Source organism: Trichoderma asperellum, chromosome 5 (assembly GCF_020647865.1).
Source record: "Trichoderma asperellum chromosome 5, complete sequence".
In the NCBI taxonomy this organism is placed as follows: Eukaryota; Fungi; Ascomycota; class Sordariomycetes; order Hypocreales; family Hypocreaceae; genus Trichoderma; species Trichoderma asperellum.
Genome location: NC_089419.1, coordinates 2,909,538 through 2,928,697, shown reverse-complemented (window position 1 = coordinate 2,928,697; position 19,160 = coordinate 2,909,538). Strand labels below are relative to the sequence as shown.

Genomic DNA, 19,160 nt, shown 5'->3' with positions numbered 1-19,160 from the left:
GACGTGGTGGAGTTTCGACTTTCTTCTACGTATCTACATACACACCCTTGATGCGCATAGATATCGCAGCAAGTTGAAAATATATAAATCAGACGAAACCGGGGAGCATATTCGACTTTTGAGTACTACAATGTGTTATTGGCTCGGGCATCTGCCCGTCTATACCCGAGGTTGATATCAGCACCTGATCCGTATCATATATCGACGCATTTTTCACTCAAAGGAGGGAGCGCGTGATATAGTAATTGGTGGCCGATCTCTATAGCTGAGGAACTGGCTAATACACTGATACACCAGGTAATGTGGTGGTCACTTTTCTCATTTCACGCACTTGGGATCTGCAAACTGCTGAGCTGAATATCTCTGCCAGCCCCATGCAGCTGTTAACTCTGTAGTATATATAGTACGTGCTGGCTGAGCATTTCCTTACTGACCAGGTTGCCTTGTCGCGGCTTGCCATGTGGCCTCTAGTATATATCAGCTGATTTTTTTTTCTTTAAAATTATGAAATTAAAGTTGAGGTCCTGATAGCTTTGTTTATAGCATCAACAAATACATCACTCATCACCCCCCTCCATAACCCTTTCTCAGTCTAATAAATACTATCTTTTAGAGGGTATTCTATTCATTTTGAAAATATGCCTTGCTTGCGAGGTATTGAATTATCTCTCGTCATTCAGCCAGAATCGCTGTCATTGCCTGAGTTTCCACACCCCGACGCTTCTTCATTTCGCGTTGTATCTCTGGATGAACATTCGCAGACAGAAGAAAATGAGGTAAGCACTCATGACCCGGACTCGGCTCGTATCCAAAAACTAGCTCCGAGAGCTTCTGTCTATATACCTTCAACGCCAGGCTCTCGGTTCTGGGTACAATACCATATCCATCGTAGTCCAGAGCCTTCAAGCTATCTCCTCTTCAAAGTGTTTATGAATGGCCGCCATATCACGAGCTGTGGAATCAAGCACGGTGTCGTATCGGGCACAATCAGTCGAGCCCTCTACGAGCCAAGCGACAGATGGCACTTGAAGCAAAATGGAACTCTGCTCAAAAGAAGCGGAATTGAGTCTCGCTCTTTCTGCTTCTCTCCTGGCCCTGATGCCGTTGATGTAGCTGACGATGGAGGCTTTATCGAAGTTCAAGTTTTCCGGGCAAAGAGTCGACGAAGATGCACTGCTCAACCAGTTCCACACCGTGACCAGCAGCAGTATGGCATAACGTATGTCAACTCATGAGATCCAGAGAAGATAAGAGAGGAAAAATAAGACTAAAAAACTGTATATGTGCTTATGCTAATATCGAAAACGGCAGATCACCCTCAACAGGACTTCTTGAACACCCTGAAGATGCTGTTTACTATGAGTGGGTTCTACACGATGCCGTAGAGGCACCGTTTGCGACATTCTGTTTTCACTATCGAGCATGGGCATATCTATGGGACCTCAATCTCGTCACTGATGGTAGCAACTCTCCGCTACACAATCACGGACTTGGGGAAGGGCTTGGCAAAAATCGACGCAGCGATATTGCTCACGACAGATCGAAAGGCGAAGTAGAGTCTTCCCGCGAAGAATCGGACTTGGGGAACTATGATGAAGATACGAAAAATACTCAAGTGATTGAACCAGAAACGACTCGCACTCGTCCATATTCGCAACGTGAAGCGCTACCGAACAAAGAGCTGAAATCCTCGAAGCCAATCAACCGTCAACCTTCCCACCGCAGAAAACCTTCTCTCCACTCAACAGCATCACTCAGGGAGATACCACGCTCGGGTGACCCGTTCATCACATTCTTGCTCCCACCGGCCATGGAGGAAGAGGATCCATTTACGAGTCCCTATATTCCTCTTGGACACGAAATGCCAACAACGTCTCCGACTCGTTCTTACTATCGACACAATGCCCGTTCACGCGTTCACAGGCCACTACCAACAGTGAATGAAGTCCCAAAGCTGGAATGATCAAACTGGGCTTCTGGCCTACCAAGTTCTTTTTATCGCGTTGGTGAGTTGGATAAGGGGTTGAACAGTAGAGATATGTAAGCGTGATAATGCACTGTAAAGGGTAAGGGTGACGATTTACAAAGTAATAAACAGATACAAATTGTATAATTGAATTTCACCTCTATAAGTTTCAAAATACCTTACAGAAGAGCACCTATCGCGCTCTATACACTAAGAATCAAATGCCGTCTAGATAGTGGAAAGCAGAGCAGATATGCCTCTAACAATAAGTATTAAAGCTCCAGCGCTGTTGACAAAGCATTGCACGGTAATAATTCACCAGGATTTCTGGCAGCTCCCTTTGTTTTCCTAGATTCACTTCTTCCATAAGCTGACGGCCAGCCGCCGGAATCACCCGCTTGCCAGAACGGTGCTTTCCTTTAGAGTTATTGCTTCCTCGACACTCACTTTCTAATTGTCCCATCCTACATATCAATAATCACTGCAGATGTTTTCCGAAAAAAATAAAATAAAATAAAGCTCTCTAACGGCTATTTCTCACACATTATCTCGACTTCAGAACTGTCCAACAAAGCTTCTTATCTCAACCGATGCCACAGACAATCCCATCAACAATCTAGCACAGTATGGGAGACTCGAGCTGGATGCGACTTCTACCAGGACAGCGATGTCGCACTCCAGTTTCCCCTTTGCTTCACTACGGCCAAAACGACAATGAAGACACACACAAAGCAGCTGCTCTAAAGATCACTCCGCGACCCCTGGCCGGCTTTAATCAGCCTTCCGCTGACTTTGCAAACGACATCCTCGTCAGAGAAGCAGACAGGCTGCAGAATACTCCGTCAGTCGACGGAATGGCAGATATGCTGCGAACTATCATCATGGTATCCCCGACACCACCAGTCTTGGACCCGCAGTATACGTCGTATGTGCTTCATCTCATCGAGGGATACAGCAAGCTCCGAAACAAGCTATCGACCAAAGAGAAGGAAGTTGCCCAACTGAGAGCAAAGCAGCAAGAAGATCGGGAAAACGGCAAGATCCTCTTTTCCGAGTGGTCAGCCCAAGAAGCTCGATACAAAGCCGAGATTAAACGATTGGAGTTGATAATCCAGCAAGTATCTGGCAAGGGCGTCGAGGCTGTTGCTCTGGCTCGATCTGGCAGCCTCATCAGGAAAGGCGGACCGGGCAAAGCACATACAGCAGAGGCAGCGACCTCCGAGCAAGTGCGTGCAGAAGAGGAATTCTGCCAAGATGAATGTAAGAATGCCTCTCCTTGCAAGGCCACGGATATCCAGGGTAGGCGAACATGTGAGTATTAAGACGTAATTATAGCTGATTGGCTTCACTGTAAACTAACGCGTTTCTCTCTATTTGATGTAGCCATCTCGAGTGACACTCTTGATTTGACAGCACGTCTCAATATAAAAAAACAGCTTTGGAGACACCGCTCCGAAAACAATCTTCTGGAGCCAAGTCGAAGAGTAAGACTCAGCCAGCGAGAGCATTGCTACGGCCATCTTTTATCGCATTTAGCATCTTCTCATCTGCGCCTCAGCATGGGTACTCCAGAGCCCGAACCAAAGGAAGAGTGTATGTCAGACGATGAGCAATGCTTGGATGAAAGCGATGCAGGCGATAGCGAGTTAACTGCAAGGATACGTTAATATCAGCCAAGGTGCAAACGAATGAACCGACAACTAAGGGACTAATTATGTCGTTCTGCTCAAGAAAATCAAGTTACACGTTCAATCACCACTAGCTTCAGGAAATAATATATTGACAGTGTCAACGCCATCCAAGGGCGGTATTATAATGTTTATCCGTAACAGCCGTCGGTTGGCTAGCCAGATACAGGTATATTATGTCTCCTCGCATTCGTAAAACTTTGTGTGGCTCCTTGTAAAACGCCAAAGAAGAAAAAGATCAGAAACGCCATGAACCAAGCCGCTTAACTGTATGCCCCCAAAAACCACAGCGAGTTGTACCATCTAGATATTTATAGATATATGTCACCACCCTTACCCAAAACCCACCGCCGCCATGCCTCTTCATAGGCTGACTCCAAATCGTTAACCCACCGCCGAGTGTTGAAGAGCCCACATTGCCATCTGCTATCCCATAACAACTTTCTAATTTCTGCTAGACGCCCCGTGCCTTGGCCATACCCTTCGTCTGTGACCGTATAACTCAAGCCTCCGGCTAGTTCAGTGGCTGAATCTTCATACTCCGTCTCGTTTTCTGCAATCAGCTCCAATGCTGCTTGATCGCCTTCGGGTGTCTTAGGAAGCGCCCCTCGCAAGATAGACGCAGCCATTCGAGAGCACATCTTGTAAGAATATCGAGGCAAAGTGAGAAGCGGAGTGCTTGACCACAAAACATCAGCGGCAGTAGTATGAGCGTTACATTCCGCCGTATCAAGGAATAGATCGCACACTCTCGCCCTGGTGATGTGTTGGCTCTTTGGCGCTACATCAGTAAAGATTAGTCGGCTAGCAACTTCTGCCCCGGCCCAAGCTTCAGCTGTTCGGCGCAGATTGACTTCTCCTAATTCGGGGAACCGTAGCAGCCAGAGTAGGGCTTTGGGCGTCCTCGCTAGAATTCGCAACCAAGAACGGAAAGTGGTAGGGTCAATCTACTATCAGGTTAGCTGGGGAGCCCAGTCTAAGACGTCTCGCATCCTTCACTTGCCTTGTACAGTTGATTGAAGTTGGCTAGTATGATTGCATCATCTGGTATAGCCGGAAATAGCTCCTTGCGCATCTGCCACCTGCGTTTCTCTTCATCCTCCCATGTTACATCCCGCTCACCACGGTCGCATGACTGTGCATGGTCACAACAGAAGAAGGTATCCCGACAAAATATGATATTCTCCGAATACATCCACGAGAGGTCATCGCCTTCGGTATTGTCGAAAAATACATCCTCGATGCTGACGTTTGCTCTCCAAGGACGCAAAGTACTTTGTGGGACAGCTGTTGCATCAGCAAGTATATAATCGCACCATTCTGCGCCAAGAGTTCCCGCAAATCCCATAAAGGACATCTGAATTGGGGCTGGGCGAGCAGCGAATATCTCATTGCGAGCACCTCTGGTGTAACCATTAAGATTGACCAAGATGTGAATTTCGTCTTGGATAATCTGTTGGATAAGCTTATCTGCTGGCCAAGAACTAACATCGCGAAACACAGGAGCCTCTCTCTCAATCTGTTGTCGATGGACAGATTTGTCACTAGGCGTAGTAGCATAGCAGAAAGCGCGAGCTCGCTGAGGGTTATGGAACCCGAACACGGATTGCATTCTGTGTTGGGAAAATAAATTAGTTCATTTGGTCATAGATTTAAATTAAATAACATCATCAGATATGGAAGATATTTCTTACAAATGAGCCAGTGGATGATTGTTGAAGTCTGACGACACGTATCCAACATTCAAATGGGGACTTGGCGGCGGCGGTGGCGGATATACAGTAGGCGGCAGCCAAGGGGACCGAAGAGTCGAACATGATATACGCATTGCATTGCGCTGGGAAATCGATCGTATGTCTTTAGCAGACAATGGGTATGTGAAAGTGTGGAAAGGAAGCACAGTCGGCGCAGACGGTATGGTGAGAGAAGAGGGTAGTTGAGGCCGCAGATAGCGCGAAGACGTGGTCTCTCTCTTGGCAACGTACTTGTCATGATACCACGTCCAGAGAAGTACTCTTGTAGCCCGCTCCACGAGACGCACCAAGCGCGGGCCTTCCCACGGTTTATGAGCCCAAGCCCGCAGCGCATTCTCAAGGTCAAATCCCGGTGTGCGCGGGAGGCCGTGCAGCTGCTGCGCCAACATACGAATTGTCGGTTGCTGTAGTATATTACAGCCCCATTGTGATGCATCACCTAGCTGCTGGTTGATGATTCCAATCACGCGTTGCGTTAGGCCGCTTCCACGCATGGCTGTCTGCACATCTACAAGAGTGCCGTCCTCATCAACGTGCCATCGGTCATATTGACCCGATTCGAGAAGCGCTCCTCCTCTGCCACGCCAGTCGCATACAGAGTTGAGAGCTGTCAAAAGCCCGCAGACGGCTTCGGCGAATCCTGGATTCGCTTCTACAGCTCGCCTGTAGTACGCAATGGCGTCCTTTATACGACCTTTGTCTTTTACTGCATTGGCCAAGTTGGTCAAAGCGATGTCGAAGGTTCGGTCGCAGGAGACTGCTCGCTCATACATTTGAATTGCCAGATCTAATTGCCCAACATCTTTCAGCAGGCTTCCAAGGTTCGTGTGCAGGTGAACATGTCTAGGGTCAAGACGAAGCCCATAGTTATAGTATGCCAAAGCGAGGGCAAGGCCGCTGCCAGGCACAATACCAGGCAGACTAGGCCGGGACGATGCCATCCCCGACGCACCGACATTGTTGGAACCAATCTGTTGCACGCCGGCAAGGAGTATACCGATGTTATTTGCAGTAGAAGGGCTTTCTTGGAGAGAGAGAGAGAGATAGTACAACGCTAGGATATCCCCGATCCCCGAAGGCTGTCTGAGCAGACTTGGAGCGATGCCACCGCCAGACGTAGCATCTTGGAAAATCTTTGCTAGTGAAAGTAAAGCATTGCTAGTCGTTTGTACAGCAACTCGCCTGGCGGCGCCCTCGGGAACAAATGCCAGTCCTGGTAACTCGCTGCCACCTCCACCGCCAGCAAAGACAAGATGGGCAGTCTGACGGGCCTTTTCTGGGGGTAGCAAAAGAGGTCGCCGTGAAGCTTGTCCTTGATTATTACTGGCGGGGAAAGACCCTGCTGGAGAAAGCACAACATGGATTCGATTCACCAGATCTTGGACACTTTTTATCCGGTCTCCAACGCTGATCAAGACGGCTTCTTCGAATGCCTCGGAGGCTCTTTCAATATCCTTCAAGCCGTACAATATTGTGCCTTTAGCATGAACTAATGCTAAAATTCTGCCATTTTCACTGTTGGGGAGCGCGTATCCGCTGGACCCGAACTCGGAGCCATCCAGGTTATGGCCGTCTATTCGAGGCGCAGACTCAGGGTGGTAGCCGTGGTTCGTAATAACTGGTTGTTGGACGCGCACATTCCTCGTCTGCTCATCATCGCAAGGCACGGAACGAAAGCCTGGGGCAGAGTACGTAGTCTGAGTGGAGCGTTCCTTTGGCAATTTCAGCGCTTGTTGCACAAAGCAAATAATTTCGATCGCTTCTCGGCTACGTTTCTTGTAAAGCAACCCAACGAGCTGTTCTGTAGCTTCTAAATGAGAGGGACATAGCTTGATAGCATTTAACCAATGCTTTTCAGCTTCTTCTTGGCGGTTAAGACAATAAAGCGTAGCGGCTATATTTGTGATAGCCTCAACATGGCTATAATCTGAGTCAGATATAGAACAACCACTTGATAGTTCATCTGGAACAGGTCAAACCTTGAATCTAGAGCAAGAACTCTCGAGAACCATTCTACGGCATCCTCGAACCGCGATAGGCCATATAAAAGACACCCACCGAGTAAAATTCCATCAATCCATTTCCAATGGCTTTGCTCACATAGACTTTTAAGTAGATTTAAAGAGTTTCTTGCATTAACAACCGGCAAGGCTTTTGCCATGGCAGCCGGACCAAGTGTATCAAAGGACGAAGGTGGGGGATATGTGGTAGGTGAAGCACCGAAATGAATTGCTGACGTACTTGGCTGGTGAATCTCTCCATGGGCACTTTGCCCTATCTGCTGTCTCATATTATTGTTCAATGTATCCTCAATGTTAGATGTAAGAGCCCGGGGGTGGTTCTTCGGTGTGAATGTGGAAATGTTGGATCGTCCAGTACTGCCATGAGCATCCTGTAGAGCACCAAAATTGACTTTTCGGGACTTTGGGGGTCTGGGAAATACCAAGATTTTGGATCTGGCGTTGGAATTGGCGCCAGTCATCTGATCAAACTTCCTTGCGGTTTGCAGGTAGGAGAGCAGTTCAACATAATGTTCTTGCGCTTGCGATAGTGCTTTTTCTGTAAAGCTCGATCGAGAAGTATACTGCTTGGTGGCAGAGGAAGCGTGCGCAATTACATTCTGGCCCCCATAACCTCCGTGCAGCATTGGCTGGGAGGACCGTGGGACATTGGCGTTGGTCTTCAAATCTGCAGTAGATCTACTCAACAGCTGAGGATCCGATCTCTGAGGCTGCAAAAAGCTTCCGGGGGCGCCCGGGGGCATAAACCACTGTGAAAACTGCGAAGAGGTATCAAAGTATCCATAGTTTGGCTGCGTGGAGATTGGCTGCATAGAGCCTGGCTGCCAGCCAAACTGATTGATCGTTGCAGCGTCCGCTGCTGAGGCAGGCGGCGGGCAGAAGGCTCGCACATTGTACTCGGCCGCCCTCATAAGCGGTTGGTACATGCCTGGGATCTGGCTGAACATGGGGTATCCGTTTGACTGCCAGGAGAGATTAGGTTGTTGAAGGGGAATAGAGGAATCGCTACTAAGAACAAAGTTTGGCCTTTCTTGGACAACAGGCCATGGTGATGTCAGAGGAGGAGCTTGTCCCAGACTCCTCTGCTCGTGCTCTGAAAGACGGGACTTTGCGTGAAAAGGAATATTATTTGGCGGCAAGTATGGGTATATCCCTGAGGGCGTTGGAAGTATCAGCTGCTTCAGCGGCGGCGGGCCAGGCGACAGCTGCGTTGGCGATCCATCGTATCCCGCGTCGATGGTGCCTCTGGGCGTTTTCCTACGCAAGTGATAGTCGTAGTCTCGGGAGCTTGAGCCGGCAGAAATGGCCGAACTGTCATACTGCAGCTGAAACGGTCGGATGGTGGAGGGGCGATGGTAGGGAGACGCGATGGCTCGCCTCTCTTGTTCTGGCCGGGCGCCATGGCTGCTGTTCGAGGCCCCGAATGCGTCGAAATTGGTTGGCACCACGCGAGGGTGCGTCTGTACTAAGGGCAACATGCCCGAGATGGAGGATTGGCGAGATTGATGGCGGATGCGAACTTCGTCAAGGAGAGGGTATCACTTGCGAACGAGCAGCAACGTCGTTCACATCATGGCTAGGGACGGCGCCGACAGGCATCGGGGGCTGAGCTGCGGCGGTATGCACGGGGCAAGTAGCAGCAAACAGCGGCAATGGCTTACCTCTCGCAATCCAACGCCGCGACTCAATGTACCGGGTTTGTGCGTCGTACCTTGATATGAGCAAACGCAATATGGGAGTTTCAATCAAGGAAATGACAGTGACAGCCTGAGCTAAGGAACTTAAAGGTGCTTATTCAAATATGGGGTATGGGGTACTGCCTGGTACTGGCGTGTACAAGAAATGCGGTGGAGGTACCTGGGGGGACACTGATGCATGCGTTAGACTAACAGTGACAGAATGATCCTCGCGCCTTTTTGGGAGGGTGGCATGCATGAGGAGGAGCCCTTTTCAAATTGATGAACTGCTGCTAGGTGCACTTTAATTATGTTTTTTTTTTTCTCCTCTCCTTTGCTTCGATAGATTAAATTAACGTTAAACTAATATTCTCCGCACCTCGCAGCGGATTATGCACTTCAATTCTATATAGTTTGCGGTAAAGTAATACTGGCTCCGTAATATTCTATAAAGTGTGTCGCGGCTCCGCCTTTTGCGCTGATCTATGGATCCTGCAAAAAGTTCACCACAGCTGCATAAGCGTCAGTAAACAAGTAACAACTTGGAAATGTGATTTATAATGTGAATCACCTTGTCTGAAAGCCTCAGGCTCTTCCGATATCAGCCAGTGCCCAGCATCAATGTCTGCTAGACGAAAGCACGGGAAAAATTGCCCAATGGCGGGCAGCACGTCATCTGGGACGTATTTGCTGCGTGTGCCTCGCACAAAAAGTGATGGTTTAGTGTACCGTGCCTCCTGGGGACTTTTATAGGGGAAGTCTCCAAGATGGTTTAGCGATCGACCCAATATGTCCAACGGGACACGAAATCGTTGAATTCCATCCTCTGGTGAACGATACAAGTTTCCGAGCAGGAATTGACGGATGGGCAGTGACTATTGGCGGGCATGGTTAGTTTTACCAAGGGATGTATGCAGAGTACCCGGGATATTGACCTCTTCGTAATCTTTGAGGATGGCATCCGCCTCAGCCTGGCGGGTAATGTTGGCCTCCTCTATTTTTTTCATCCCCCGGACGTAGGTAGCAAACGAGCTGCTGAGCGTGGTGTCGGTCGGGGCATTGTCAACTGCAACGACTTTTGCTACCGTCTCAGGGGAACGGAGGGCAACCGCCATAGCCGTCTTGGCGCCCCTGAGCAAAACAAAATCAGCCAATGGTCATGTTTCCAGCTGTCTCATATATAACATACATGGAGTGGCCTATCAGGATGGGCTCCTTCAGACCATGGTCGTCGATGAAGGCCAGTATATCTTCCGTCATGGCTGTATAGTCATGGCGGGGGTCGTGAGGGGATTCTCCATGATTTCTCAGGTCCTTTATGGGGTTTGTTTGTTTAACATGGGCTGGCTTTGCTCTTCCCCGTAAAATCCACCTACCACTGTGTATACATGAGTCCTCAGATCTCTGGCTAGAGCTCTATTGAATTGTGAGCAACATCCTGCAGTACGATGCTTGGCAGCGCTTACTTGCTAATTCCTCTGTTGTTCTTTTTAGAACCGAAAAGGCCATGAAGAAAGAGGATTGGCGCCGTTCTCTCGTCTGTTTTGGGATTTGCGGGCGCATGAAGATCAAAGGATAATGGCGAAACGGGCTGAGGAAGCGATGTTGTAGAGACTAGTCGCATATGGCGATGTGCGCCGAGCAGGGTGGCATTCCCAAGCCGCGAGCGCAGAGGCGATATCATATTTGCGCACTGGTATGGCCTGACAGGATCAAATATTTGTCAACGCCACTTTCTGTGGAGAGGCTGGACACGGTGATATATGCCAGCTCACCTAGTAAGGATTCAAATCGGTGTTATCAAATAGTACGGCTAGTTCCAGTGGTAAAATTCGACGTCATATACCGCCCTATATCCTTAGCGTTACGGGGTGCTCGGAATTTGGAATTTCAATATGCACAAAGAATGCAACCAGCAATTTAAGGAAGGTTCTCTGTACTCACGATGGCCTAACTATCGCAGCGCACTAACAGCAAATGCTACCTTTGTCGGCAAGCAGGGACAGAGACGCAGGGATAGCAAAAGGAACAAATACGCACATCTTCAAACCGTCTTTATAGAGTTAGCTTGTCGCCACTTTTGCGTGTATGGCGCCTATTTCTGCTTGTGGATTACTACTTATAAATTCCCTCTTTTCTACGCCCGGGAGACGGAAAAACGGGGGTGGCGAAATGAATGAGTGCTACATACAAGCGATGACACGAGCATCCTGATTGATGAGTCAATGGCCGTGCTTTTAAACATACAGTTTAAACCTTGCGTGCTCTCAGTAGACTATAGTAACACGAGAATTATAAAAGTGCCGTGCTATATATACACACAGTTAATAAGTATACACTAAGCAGCAGCAGCAGCAGCAGTGAGTGCAATAGAAGCAATAGACGTAGTAGTAGATGTAGTAGAAATATTAGATGCAGTATTGAACTACCTAAGGTAGGGACCTATTCAAATACAATCATGATATACTACTACATTAGTAGTAGTAATGCGTGTAATGAAACATAGAGCTATATGTGTGCTGGTAGTTTCAAAATTCCTCCCATATTTTTTTTTTTTTTGGCTCCCCCACTTGCTCGGATGACGCTGCTGCTGTAGTGGGGTGGTGGATTATCATCAGTGGCAGCAATCTCACATATTTTTTGACTTTGCGAAAGAGCCGACACCGGCCAATCAATGCCATGACTACGTCCTATTACTAGTAGTGCCGCAAACTCGCGCAACGTTGAAGTAGAAGTGGCATATTCTGCCATGCAGTGAGTCACGTTAGTTACTAAGTAGAACGTACCTATCTTACGAATCCATCAATTTTAAGCTCCCGGTACCAGACATAGAAATACCCTCCATTTCCTAGACTGAAATACGATCGATCGACATACCATTGGCCTCGGCACTTCAGGCTTTTCCAGCTGTAAAAACACCATAACACCTAGATCCGGTCTATCGCATCGCAGCCACCATGTCTTCAGCTCGCGATATCAACGCTAGCGTTCCAATTGCTCACAGACCTGCGGTCTCAACCAGCTGGGGTCAAAATCTTTCGACATCGCCCACTGCCACCTTCCAGTCGCCTCCAGCCAGCTTTGGCGCCGGATTGCAGCCTCGCAAGAGCGTGCCCAAAGTGCTCAAGCCCTTCAATACCCAAGACATCAAGATCTTGCTGCTAGAAAATGTCAACCAGACGGGACGAGACATCCTTACGGGTCAGGGTTACCAGGTGGAGGCCCTGAAGACTTCCCTTCCAGAGGACCAGCTCATTGAGAAAATCCGGTAGGTAGTTGCAATTGTTCCTCCGTGGCCAATGGCCGTCTCTGACTTCGTTGGGTTCCAGTGATGTCCATGTTATCGGAATCCGATCAAAGACCAAGCTGAGCGAGAAGGTTTTGAGCGAAGCCAAGAATCTGATTGTCATCGGATGCTTCTGCATCGGCACCAACCAGGTCGACCTCAACTACGCTGCCCGCCGCGGAATCGCCGTCTTTAACTCTCCATTTGCCAACTCCCGCAGTGTTGCGGAGTTGGTCATTGCCGAAATCATCACCCTAGCACGACAACTCGGCGATCGATCGCTTGAAATGCACCGCGGTACCTGGAACAAAGTGAGCGCCAAGTGCTGGGAAGTGCGTGGAAAGACATTGGGTATGTTCCGACTTCCTTGCTTATACTAGCAGTAATTCTGGGCTGTAGAATAAACCAATGCTACGGCGAGAGAAGAGAGGTGTAGTCATTGGAAATACTCTCTAACATTAAACCGCTAGGAATTGTTGGCTATGGGCACATCGGCTCTCAGTTGTCGGTCCTCGCGGAGGCTTTGGGCATGAGCGTTATCTACTACGACGTGGTAACTTTGATGGCGCTGGGAACCGCCCGCCAAGTTCCTACGCTGGACAACCTCTTGGAGGAGGCCGATTTCGTGACTCTGCACGTGCCAGATCTCCCCGAAACGAGAAACATGATTTCAACCGCTCAACTGGCCCGTATGAAGGAGGGATCATATCTGATCAACGCGAGCCGCGGAACAGTTGTAGACATCCCTGCTTTGATCCAGGCCATGCGCTCAGGAAACATTGCAGGCGCTGCTTTGGATGTTTACCCCAATGAGCCGGCTGGCAATGGCGACTATTTCACCAACAATTTGAACCAGTGGGGCGAGGAACTCCGTAGCTTGAGCAACCTCATTCTCACCCCCCATATTGGTGGTAGCACAGAAGAAGCACAGAGCGCAATTGGTGTCGAAGGTTAGCCCAGCGTTGCCCCATCGTTAATTTTCGACTGTATGCTTACGAGATTTCAGTTGCCGACGCGTTGGTCCGCTACATCAACCTTGGTATCACTTTGGGCAGTGTCAACCTACCGGAAGTTCAACTGCGATCCCTGACTTTGGACGAGCCAGATCACGCCCGAGTCAGTTTCCCGTATCATCTCTTTTCATCACGGCTCTAACTCGAACTCTAGGTTATCTATATCCACCGAAATGTCCCTGGTGTGTTGCGTAAAGGTTTGTCTTGCGCCTTGAACTCTACCAAACGCTTCGTACTAACAGTCTTTAGTCAACGAGATTCTCGGTGACCACAACGTCGACAAGCAGCTCAGTGATAGCAAAGGAGATGTAAGATCCTATTCTCTGACGCCATATTGATTCAATGCTAACAAACCCCTAGCTGGCATATCTGATGGCCGATATCAGCAACGTAAGATATGAGCAAATCAAGGATATCGTCGAGAGCTTGGAAAGCCTGAGCTGTAAGTGTCACCGCTACGTTGTTTGTCTAGAACACTTCTAACATGAGTAAATAGCCTGCATCATGACCAGGGTCCTCTATTAGACGATCCACGGTCTCCTGTGTAGGATTGGAGCCAAGTAATCTCCGCTCGTTATTGCATATTTATTGGCTAGGAAAAAAGTTTTTAGAAACATGGGTTTGCAGACTTGGTTTGCAGACTTGGTATTGAGAAAATCAATATATATGGGCAGTGGTCATAAGTCACTTCAACAGTGCCCGTGCTGCTTCAACAGCTGTCAGTGGATTAATATTTTATTTGATGGCTGGTATTTTATGTGCACGTGCAACAATAGACCATAGTAATTAGGAACAAAAAAAATTCTGGAAAATGGACATCATACATTGCATACCTCAATTCTTAAATGAGTCCTTGTTTAGCACTCGCTTGCTCATGAAAAAACAAATATTTGAGGCAGCCTCTTTTATTCCAGTCCAAGCATGATAACGATGGGTGAGTATTTGAGTAGAGATTTTACTCATATATCGTTAACATTCTACTATCATTCACATATATTCCCCCAGCTAGACAGCATTTACAAGTTGTAGTCTATTGGAAGCTAATCTCACGATAATGGAAGTCTGTTCTTCACCACAGCGTGCAAATCCAGAGCCAGTGCTTTTGGAAATACCGATAACACATAAAAACAGGACATCGTTTCCTGGCATTAAGACAGCATCACCAGCAGGGCCTCTACTGACAATTCGAATATGATAGCAATTGTTAATTGGCTTTAAACGAACAGTATGAAGCGTAGTCGATATATGAGTAGTTTCAAGGTGGAGATATATTAGGTGGCAGTACTTTGTACTATCGCTGTTTCGAATCCCTCAGTCGTATACAGGGAATGCCACCCCAGCATCGAACCGCAGTCTAAATGACGCCGCCCCTAAAGCTGTTACCCCAAATGACAAAATAGCCGGCTTCCTAGTTCTCGATTCTCGATATTCGCTCTAGCTGGGTCGTCTAGTGGTCCCAGGGGTGCTTCCATCCAAGCAGAACGGGGCCTGCGAACAATATACTCGTTAGCAATGCCGGGACAAAAACAGTGTACACGGATTGAGCCCTTTACCATCTTTCTTTGCCCGGTACATCAGCTGGAGATTATGGTCAGCATATCATGTCTTCATATACGATCTCGCCGTCCACATCTAAGCGCTGAGGACACTCTGCTTACCCAGAACCACATTCCCGCGCCAAGGGCAGTGGCTGTGACTCGGTAGATCGGGGCGACGTGAGGAACGGGAGGCTTCGGGGGACCCATGGCTGCTGCGGGTTTACGATTGCACCTAGAGGCAATTCAGTCGCTGAAGACGAGGGGTAGCAGTTGTACCAAATTACCTAGGACAAAGATAGTCATTAGTACTGATCCTCTGGTATTCTGTGTAGATCCTGCGCCATATGGGACAGCGACAGAATACTTACCTGGCAGATTAATTGAGAGTCGCTGATTCGCGATATACGGAATAGCAACAGCCCATAGAACAAATCAACCGCCGTAAATCTAGGTGTATGATGAGTAACACGCATGCGCCCCACTTTTCACATGGGATATGTGCGAAACTCTGTATATAAGGATATTTATGTAATCAAGCCGCTTCAAACACCCAGCTGCTTCTGTTTGACATCACTATTGGAAGAAGTCGTGTGTTACAAAGATCGAATAGCTCAAGACTCTTTGCAGTAAGCAAGCACGATCTAGGAGGCACTCTCGTATTGAATTACGTTGCCAGGAGAGCTGAACACTATTCATTGTCAGGTGCTCTAGATATTGCTAGTAGCCCTAGAAATACAATCAAATATATTTCGGCATTCCATGACACTTCCACTGAAATTGGCGACAATAAAAGCTACGACCTAATAAAATGAAACTGTGTTATATCCAAAGGCGGCAAGAACTCACGCTCATACTTAGTCATCAAATCATTATTCGCTAATAAGCCCTTGATCATCATTACGAGCATGCGTGATGAGCTGCTGCGATTTCCATGGCAGCTAATGTTGTTTTCTCGATATATAATCCGAGTCTATGACATGTGACGAGAGATCTTGAATTCAAATGGTGTTGCGACGCCTGTACTGTATTGTCGTGGAGTGTAGTGCTGCGCCAGGCACTTACTATGGATATCCTAGAGTTATCTGGTGCAAGGCAAATACGCCAGCGCCCAGCAACACTGGCACAGCCCGCAGAGCCTATTAGCGCCGTTCTCGAAAGCGGGCTAGCATAAATTTCATGCACGTGACAGCAGCTGTCCTTGGTATGGAGGAAGGGCCAAGAGGGCTGAGGGCGGTGGAGCAGAAAAATTCCGCCCACAGAAATAGCGGAAAAATATATGCCCCGGTACCTTTCTGGTTTGGCTCGCTTAGATCTTGGTTGATGCACACAAGAATTGAATTTCTTCAACCCCTCCACCAACTTTTTAGTACCTTTGGATTCCCAACTGCTTGTACGCTGGTAAGGAATCATGGCTGTTGGAAAGTGAGTATCTATGCTGCGAATCTTGGAAACGACAATCGCCAACCAGAAATAATAGGAACAAGAGACTCTCCAAGGGCAAGAAGGGCCTTAAGAAGAAGACCGTGGACCCTTTCTCCCGAAAGGACTGGTACTCTATCAAGGTATGTGCAAACCATCAAGAAAAAAAATTGCACTCAGCCTCAAAACGATACGATTTGCTAATTACGCGTTCTACAGGCTCCTAACCCCTTCAACATCCGAGAGTGAGTCGAATTGCAACATTTTGCCGGACACAAAATCTCGAGATCATGGACTGACGGATTCGCTGCAGTGTTGGCAAGACTCTTGTGAACCGGACAACCGGTCTCAAGAACGCGAACGATGCCCTCAAGGGCCGCATCGTCGAGGTCTCTCTCGCCGACCTCCAGAAGGATGAGGACCACTCATTCCGCAAGGTTCGCCTCCGCGTCGACGAGGTCCAGGGCAAGAGCTGCCTGACCAACTTCCACGGCCTTGACTTCACATCCGACAAGCTCCGATCCCTGGTCCGCAAGTGGCAGACTCTGATTGAGGCCAACATCACCGTCAAGACCACCGATGACTACCTCATCCGCCTCTTCGCCATCGCCTTCACCAAGCGACGCCCCAACCAGATCAAGAAGACCACCTACGCTGCTTCTTCCCAGATCCGCGCCATTCGACGCAAGATGACTGACATCATCACCCGCGAGGCTTCCAGCTGCACTCTCACCCAGCTGGTTTCCAAGCTGATCCCCGAGGTTATTGGCCGCGAGATCGAGAAGTCCACCCAGGGCATCTACCCCCTCCAGAACGTATGTTGTTTGCAAAGCGAAATTACTACGATTTTTTTTTTCCTTGGTTAATCAGCTGCTAACTCGATTTTTTCTCTGTAGGTCCACATCCGCAAGGTTAAGCTGCTGAAGGCCCCCAAGTTCGACCTGGGTGCCCTGATGGCCCTCCACGGCGAGTCTGGCACTGACGACCAGGGCCAGAAGGTTGAGCGGGAGTTCAAGGAGCGTGTTTTGGAGGAGGTCTGAAAAATGGGCTATTTGTAGAGAGATGAAGGCGCAGGGAGCCCTGCGAGTGCTAGATTCGCGCCTGGCCGTTTTCCCAGTCATTTTACATGGAGTAACAACCCATAGGCGGGTAGGGAGGTTAGGTAATGTCCCTATGATATATTAAAAGACACTCGGATTGCTTCTACTTTATATGTGTGTTTATATTAGCCCTTTAACAAAAGGCGATTTAAATTACTGTAAAGACGGATAATTGTGACCAAGGTTGCATTGCAATGACGCGACGAGGCGCGAGTTATTCGCGCCCAGAGATTAATTTTGTAGCGAGGAATATACTATTAGACACAAATTTATGTGTGGCACGTGTCATGATTGACATTTTCTTTTGGATTCACTCTGAAAAGCAGCAAGATATTTTACTCGCCAATATATGCAGATCCGTGGTTACCCAGTTGATGTCATCACACAAAAATATTTTGTTCGTGGTGATGAGATTGCAGCGCCAAACATCAAGTTCAAATCCAGAGCCAACCTGGAAAATAGAGTCACATTCTCACTTTTAGTAGTATGTTTTCAGACGCGAATTCAAGTTGTATGGAAAAACCTTTGTTTATTTATATGTAAAGCCTAGATAAGTGAACGGAAGCAAGCTGAATGTATCAGTCATGATATCACGAAAAGGGAAAAGAAAACTGGTAAAAAGGGGTTGCATGTTGGCCTTATTGGAAGGACCAATATACCCACGGAAAAGCAGGGTATAGAGGTGAGTAAGTGGCCTGTTTCAATCTTCCTTGAGCAAAAATAGAAATACACCACAGAGCAGTGACGATGTATCTCGGAGTGAGCTAAGGGGAGCGGTGTCAAATCCGCAGTGGGAGTGCATTTCAATAACATCACGTGGAGCAAAAATATCATGGTGTTGTACTGATTTCTTTTTATTTATTTGCCGTCGCTAAATGAGAATTTCTTCTCATCGCGACGTTGGTCTGAATCAGCCAAATTTACTCCTCAGGAACTACATCAAATGTTAGCAATTGTAAACATGTTGGGGATTGTTGGAAAAGTCCATACTCTCAATCTCGCCGTTGTCGATAGCCTCGATGACGGACTGAGGGGGCTTGCCGTCGACCTGGCAGCCGACAGAGTAAGCAGTTCCCAGAATCTCCTTGACACTACCCTTCAGCTCCTTGGCGAAGGACTTGTAGCGCATGGTGCGGGCAATCTCGATGACCTCGTCAATGGTGATAGACTTGTTGTGCTTGATGTTCTTCTCCTTCTTGCGATCACGCGGGGGCTCCTTGAGGGCCTTGATGATGAGAGAAGAGGCAGTGGGAACAACAGAGACCTGAGCCTGACGGTTCTGGATGGTCAACTTGACGGTGACACGGAGACCTTTCTGTCTATGGCATTAGCACGAAAAAAAACTCTTGTTCCTCTTCTATAGCAGTTGTACGCACCCAGTCACCGGTAGCCTTGGCGATATCTTCACCAACCTTCTTGGGGGAGAGACCAAGAGGACCGATCTTAGGAGCAAGGGCCGAAGAGGCACCAACCTCACCACCGGTGGCACGGAGGTGGCTATAAGTTGAAGGTTAGATCAGCATGTTTGCGGAATTGGACGGCGCCGAATAAACTAACATGACCTTGACCTCGTTGGGATCGAACTTGGGAGCTGCCTACGAGTTAATAACTGCAATAAAGCATCCTGGTACATTTGGAACTTACGCATGATGGCGATTGATGATCTGGCAGAGGCTCGTGGTTTGCGTGCCGAGAGGAG

At 48.2% G+C, this 19,160-nt stretch overlaps 8 protein-coding genes across 8 annotated transcripts; 4 read left to right on the top strand and 4 right to left on the bottom strand.

The window, feature by feature from the left end:
- Positions 1-638: 638 nt before the first annotated feature.
- Positions 639-1,963, top strand: TrAFT101_009096 (uncharacterized protein; the record flags this gene model as incomplete). Its single annotated transcript, XM_024910331.2, has 2 exons — positions 639-1,219; positions 1,312-1,963. The coding sequence occupies 2 exons, from the start codon at positions 639-641 to the stop codon at positions 1,961-1,963; spliced, it is 1,233 nt and encodes a 410-aa protein (XP_024755737.2).
- Positions 1,964-2,592: 629 nt separating this feature from the next.
- Positions 2,593-3,633, top strand: TrAFT101_009095 (uncharacterized protein; the record flags this gene model as incomplete). The annotated part of the gene is made up of 2 exons (XM_066128531.1): positions 2,593-3,277; positions 3,350-3,633. The coding sequence occupies 2 exons, from the start codon at positions 2,593-2,595 to the stop codon at positions 3,631-3,633; spliced, it is 969 nt and encodes a 322-aa protein (XP_065984651.1).
- Positions 3,634-3,746: 113 nt separating this feature from the next.
- Positions 3,747-9,152, bottom strand: TrAFT101_009094 (uncharacterized protein). Its single transcript, XM_024908999.2, has 4 exons — positions 7,388-9,152; positions 5,349-7,328; positions 4,658-5,267; positions 3,747-4,601 (listed from the first exon to the last, which is right to left on the bottom strand). The coding sequence occupies exons 1-4, from the start codon at positions 8,905-8,907 to the stop codon at positions 3,966-3,968; spliced, it is 4,746 nt and encodes a 1,581-aa protein (XP_024755739.2). The 5' UTR covers positions 8,908-9,152; the 3' UTR covers positions 3,747-3,965.
- A 182-nt stretch (positions 9,153-9,334) lies between these two features.
- On the bottom strand, positions 9,335-11,149 carry TrAFT101_009093 (uncharacterized protein). Its single transcript, XM_066128530.1, has 8 exons — positions 11,050-11,149; positions 10,881-10,955; positions 10,572-10,808; positions 10,482-10,521; positions 10,295-10,419; positions 10,041-10,236; positions 9,677-9,980; positions 9,335-9,617 (listed from the first exon to the last, which is right to left on the bottom strand). The coding sequence occupies exons 3-8, from the start codon at positions 10,787-10,789 to the stop codon at positions 9,589-9,591; spliced, it is 912 nt and encodes a 303-aa protein (XP_065984650.1). The 5' UTR covers positions 10,790-10,808; positions 10,881-10,955; positions 11,050-11,149; the 3' UTR covers positions 9,335-9,588.
- Positions 11,150-11,724: 575 nt separating this feature from the next.
- On the top strand, positions 11,725-14,241 carry SER33 (D-3-phosphoglycerate dehydrogenase 2). The gene is made up of 9 exons (XM_066128529.1): positions 11,725-11,859; positions 11,919-12,373; positions 12,435-12,742; positions 12,862-13,341; positions 13,398-13,507; positions 13,559-13,601; positions 13,654-13,712; positions 13,765-13,846; positions 13,901-14,241. Exons 2-9 carry the CDS (start codon positions 12,063-12,065, stop codon positions 13,927-13,929), a joined length of 1,422 nt encoding a protein of 473 aa, XP_065984649.1. The 5' UTR covers positions 11,725-11,859; positions 11,919-12,062; the 3' UTR covers positions 13,930-14,241.
- Positions 14,242-14,320: 79 nt separating this feature from the next.
- Positions 14,321-15,348, bottom strand: TrAFT101_009091 (uncharacterized protein). Its single transcript, XM_024904559.2, has 4 exons — positions 15,227-15,348; positions 15,063-15,174; positions 14,958-14,982; positions 14,321-14,892 (listed from the first exon to the last, which is right to left on the bottom strand). Exons 2-4 carry the CDS (start codon positions 15,147-15,149, stop codon positions 14,852-14,854), a joined length of 153 nt encoding a protein of 50 aa, XP_024755742.1. The 5' UTR covers positions 15,150-15,174; positions 15,227-15,348; the 3' UTR covers positions 14,321-14,851.
- A 939-nt stretch (positions 15,349-16,287) lies between these two features.
- RPS1 (40S ribosomal protein eS1) lies at positions 16,288-17,626 on the top strand. Its single transcript, XM_024909002.2, has 5 exons — positions 16,288-16,364; positions 16,420-16,504; positions 16,581-16,606; positions 16,675-17,176; positions 17,258-17,626. The coding sequence occupies exons 1-5, from the start codon at positions 16,351-16,353 to the stop codon at positions 17,399-17,401; spliced, it is 771 nt and encodes a 256-aa protein (XP_024755744.1). The 5' UTR covers positions 16,288-16,350; the 3' UTR covers positions 17,402-17,626.
- A 755-nt stretch (positions 17,627-18,381) lies between these two features.
- RPL12 (60S ribosomal protein uL11) lies at positions 18,382-19,109 on the bottom strand (the record flags this gene model as incomplete). Its single annotated transcript, XM_024909003.2, has 5 exons — positions 18,382-18,395; positions 18,452-18,776; positions 18,838-18,958; positions 19,019-19,052; positions 19,106-19,109. 5 exons carry the CDS (start codon positions 19,107-19,109, stop codon positions 18,382-18,384), a joined length of 498 nt encoding a protein of 165 aa, XP_024755745.1.
- Positions 19,110-19,160: the final 51 nt, after the last annotated feature.

What these genes read in the sequence shown, in the direction of transcription:
- TrAFT101_009091 (XM_024904559.2), bottom strand. Translation starts at nt 15,149, where the DNA reads ATGGGTCCCCCGAAGCCTCCCGTTCCTCACGTCGCCCCGATCTACCGA. An exon ending in GCGCGGGAATGTGGTTCTGG is followed by an intron (nt 14,983 to 15,062) that starts GTAAGCAGAGTG and finishes CATAATCTCCAG; the next exon opens with CTGATGTACCGGGCAAAGAA. An exon ending in GTACCGGGCAAAGAAAGATG is followed by an intron (nt 14,893 to 14,957) that starts GTAAAGGGCTCA and finishes TATTGTTCGCAG; the next exon opens with GCCCCGTTCTGCTTGGATGG.
- SER33 (XM_066128529.1), top strand. Translation starts at nt 12,063, where the DNA reads ATGTCTTCAGCTCGCGATATCAACGCTAGCGTTCCAATTGCTCACAGA. An exon ending in GAGCGCAATTGGTGTCGAAG is followed by an intron (nt 13,342 to 13,397) that starts GTTAGCCCAGCG and finishes ACGAGATTTCAG; the next exon opens with TTGCCGACGCGTTGGTCCGC. An exon ending in GAGCTTGGAAAGCCTGAGCT is followed by an intron (nt 13,847 to 13,900) that starts GTAAGTGTCACC and finishes ATGAGTAAATAG; the next exon opens with CCTGCATCATGACCAGGGTC.
- TrAFT101_009093 (XM_066128530.1), bottom strand. Translation starts at nt 10,789, where the DNA reads ATGATATCGCCTCTGCGCTCGCGGCTTGGGAATGCCACCCTGCTCGGC. An exon ending in GGACTCATGTATACACAGTG is followed by an intron (nt 10,420 to 10,481) that starts GTAGGTGGATTT and finishes AACCCCATAAAG; the next exon opens with GACCTGAGAAATCATGGAGA. An exon ending in TCCTCAAAGATTACGAAGAG is followed by an intron (nt 9,981 to 10,040) that starts GTCAATATCCCG and finishes GCCCGCCAATAG; the next exon opens with TCACTGCCCATCCGTCAATT.
- RPS1 (XM_024909002.2), top strand. An exon ending in AGGACTGGTACTCTATCAAG is followed by an intron (nt 16,505 to 16,580) that starts GTATGTGCAAAC and finishes CGCGTTCTACAG; the next exon opens with GCTCCTAACCCCTTCAACAT. An exon ending in AACCCCTTCAACATCCGAGA is followed by an intron (nt 16,607 to 16,674) that starts GTGAGTCGAATT and finishes GATTCGCTGCAG; the next exon opens with TGTTGGCAAGACTCTTGTGA.
- TrAFT101_009094 (XM_024908999.2), bottom strand. Translation starts at nt 8,907, where the DNA reads ATGTTGCCCTTAGTACAGACGCACCCTCGCGTGGTGCCAACCAATTTC. An exon ending in GTTCTTGCTCTAGATTCAAG is followed by an intron (nt 7,329 to 7,387) that starts GTTTGACCTGTT and finishes CTCAGATTATAG; the next exon opens with CCATGTTGAGGCTATCACAA. An exon ending in AATCATCCACTGGCTCATTT is followed by an intron (nt 5,268 to 5,348) that starts GTAAGAAATATC and finishes TTCCCAACACAG; the next exon opens with AATGCAATCCGTGTTCGGGT.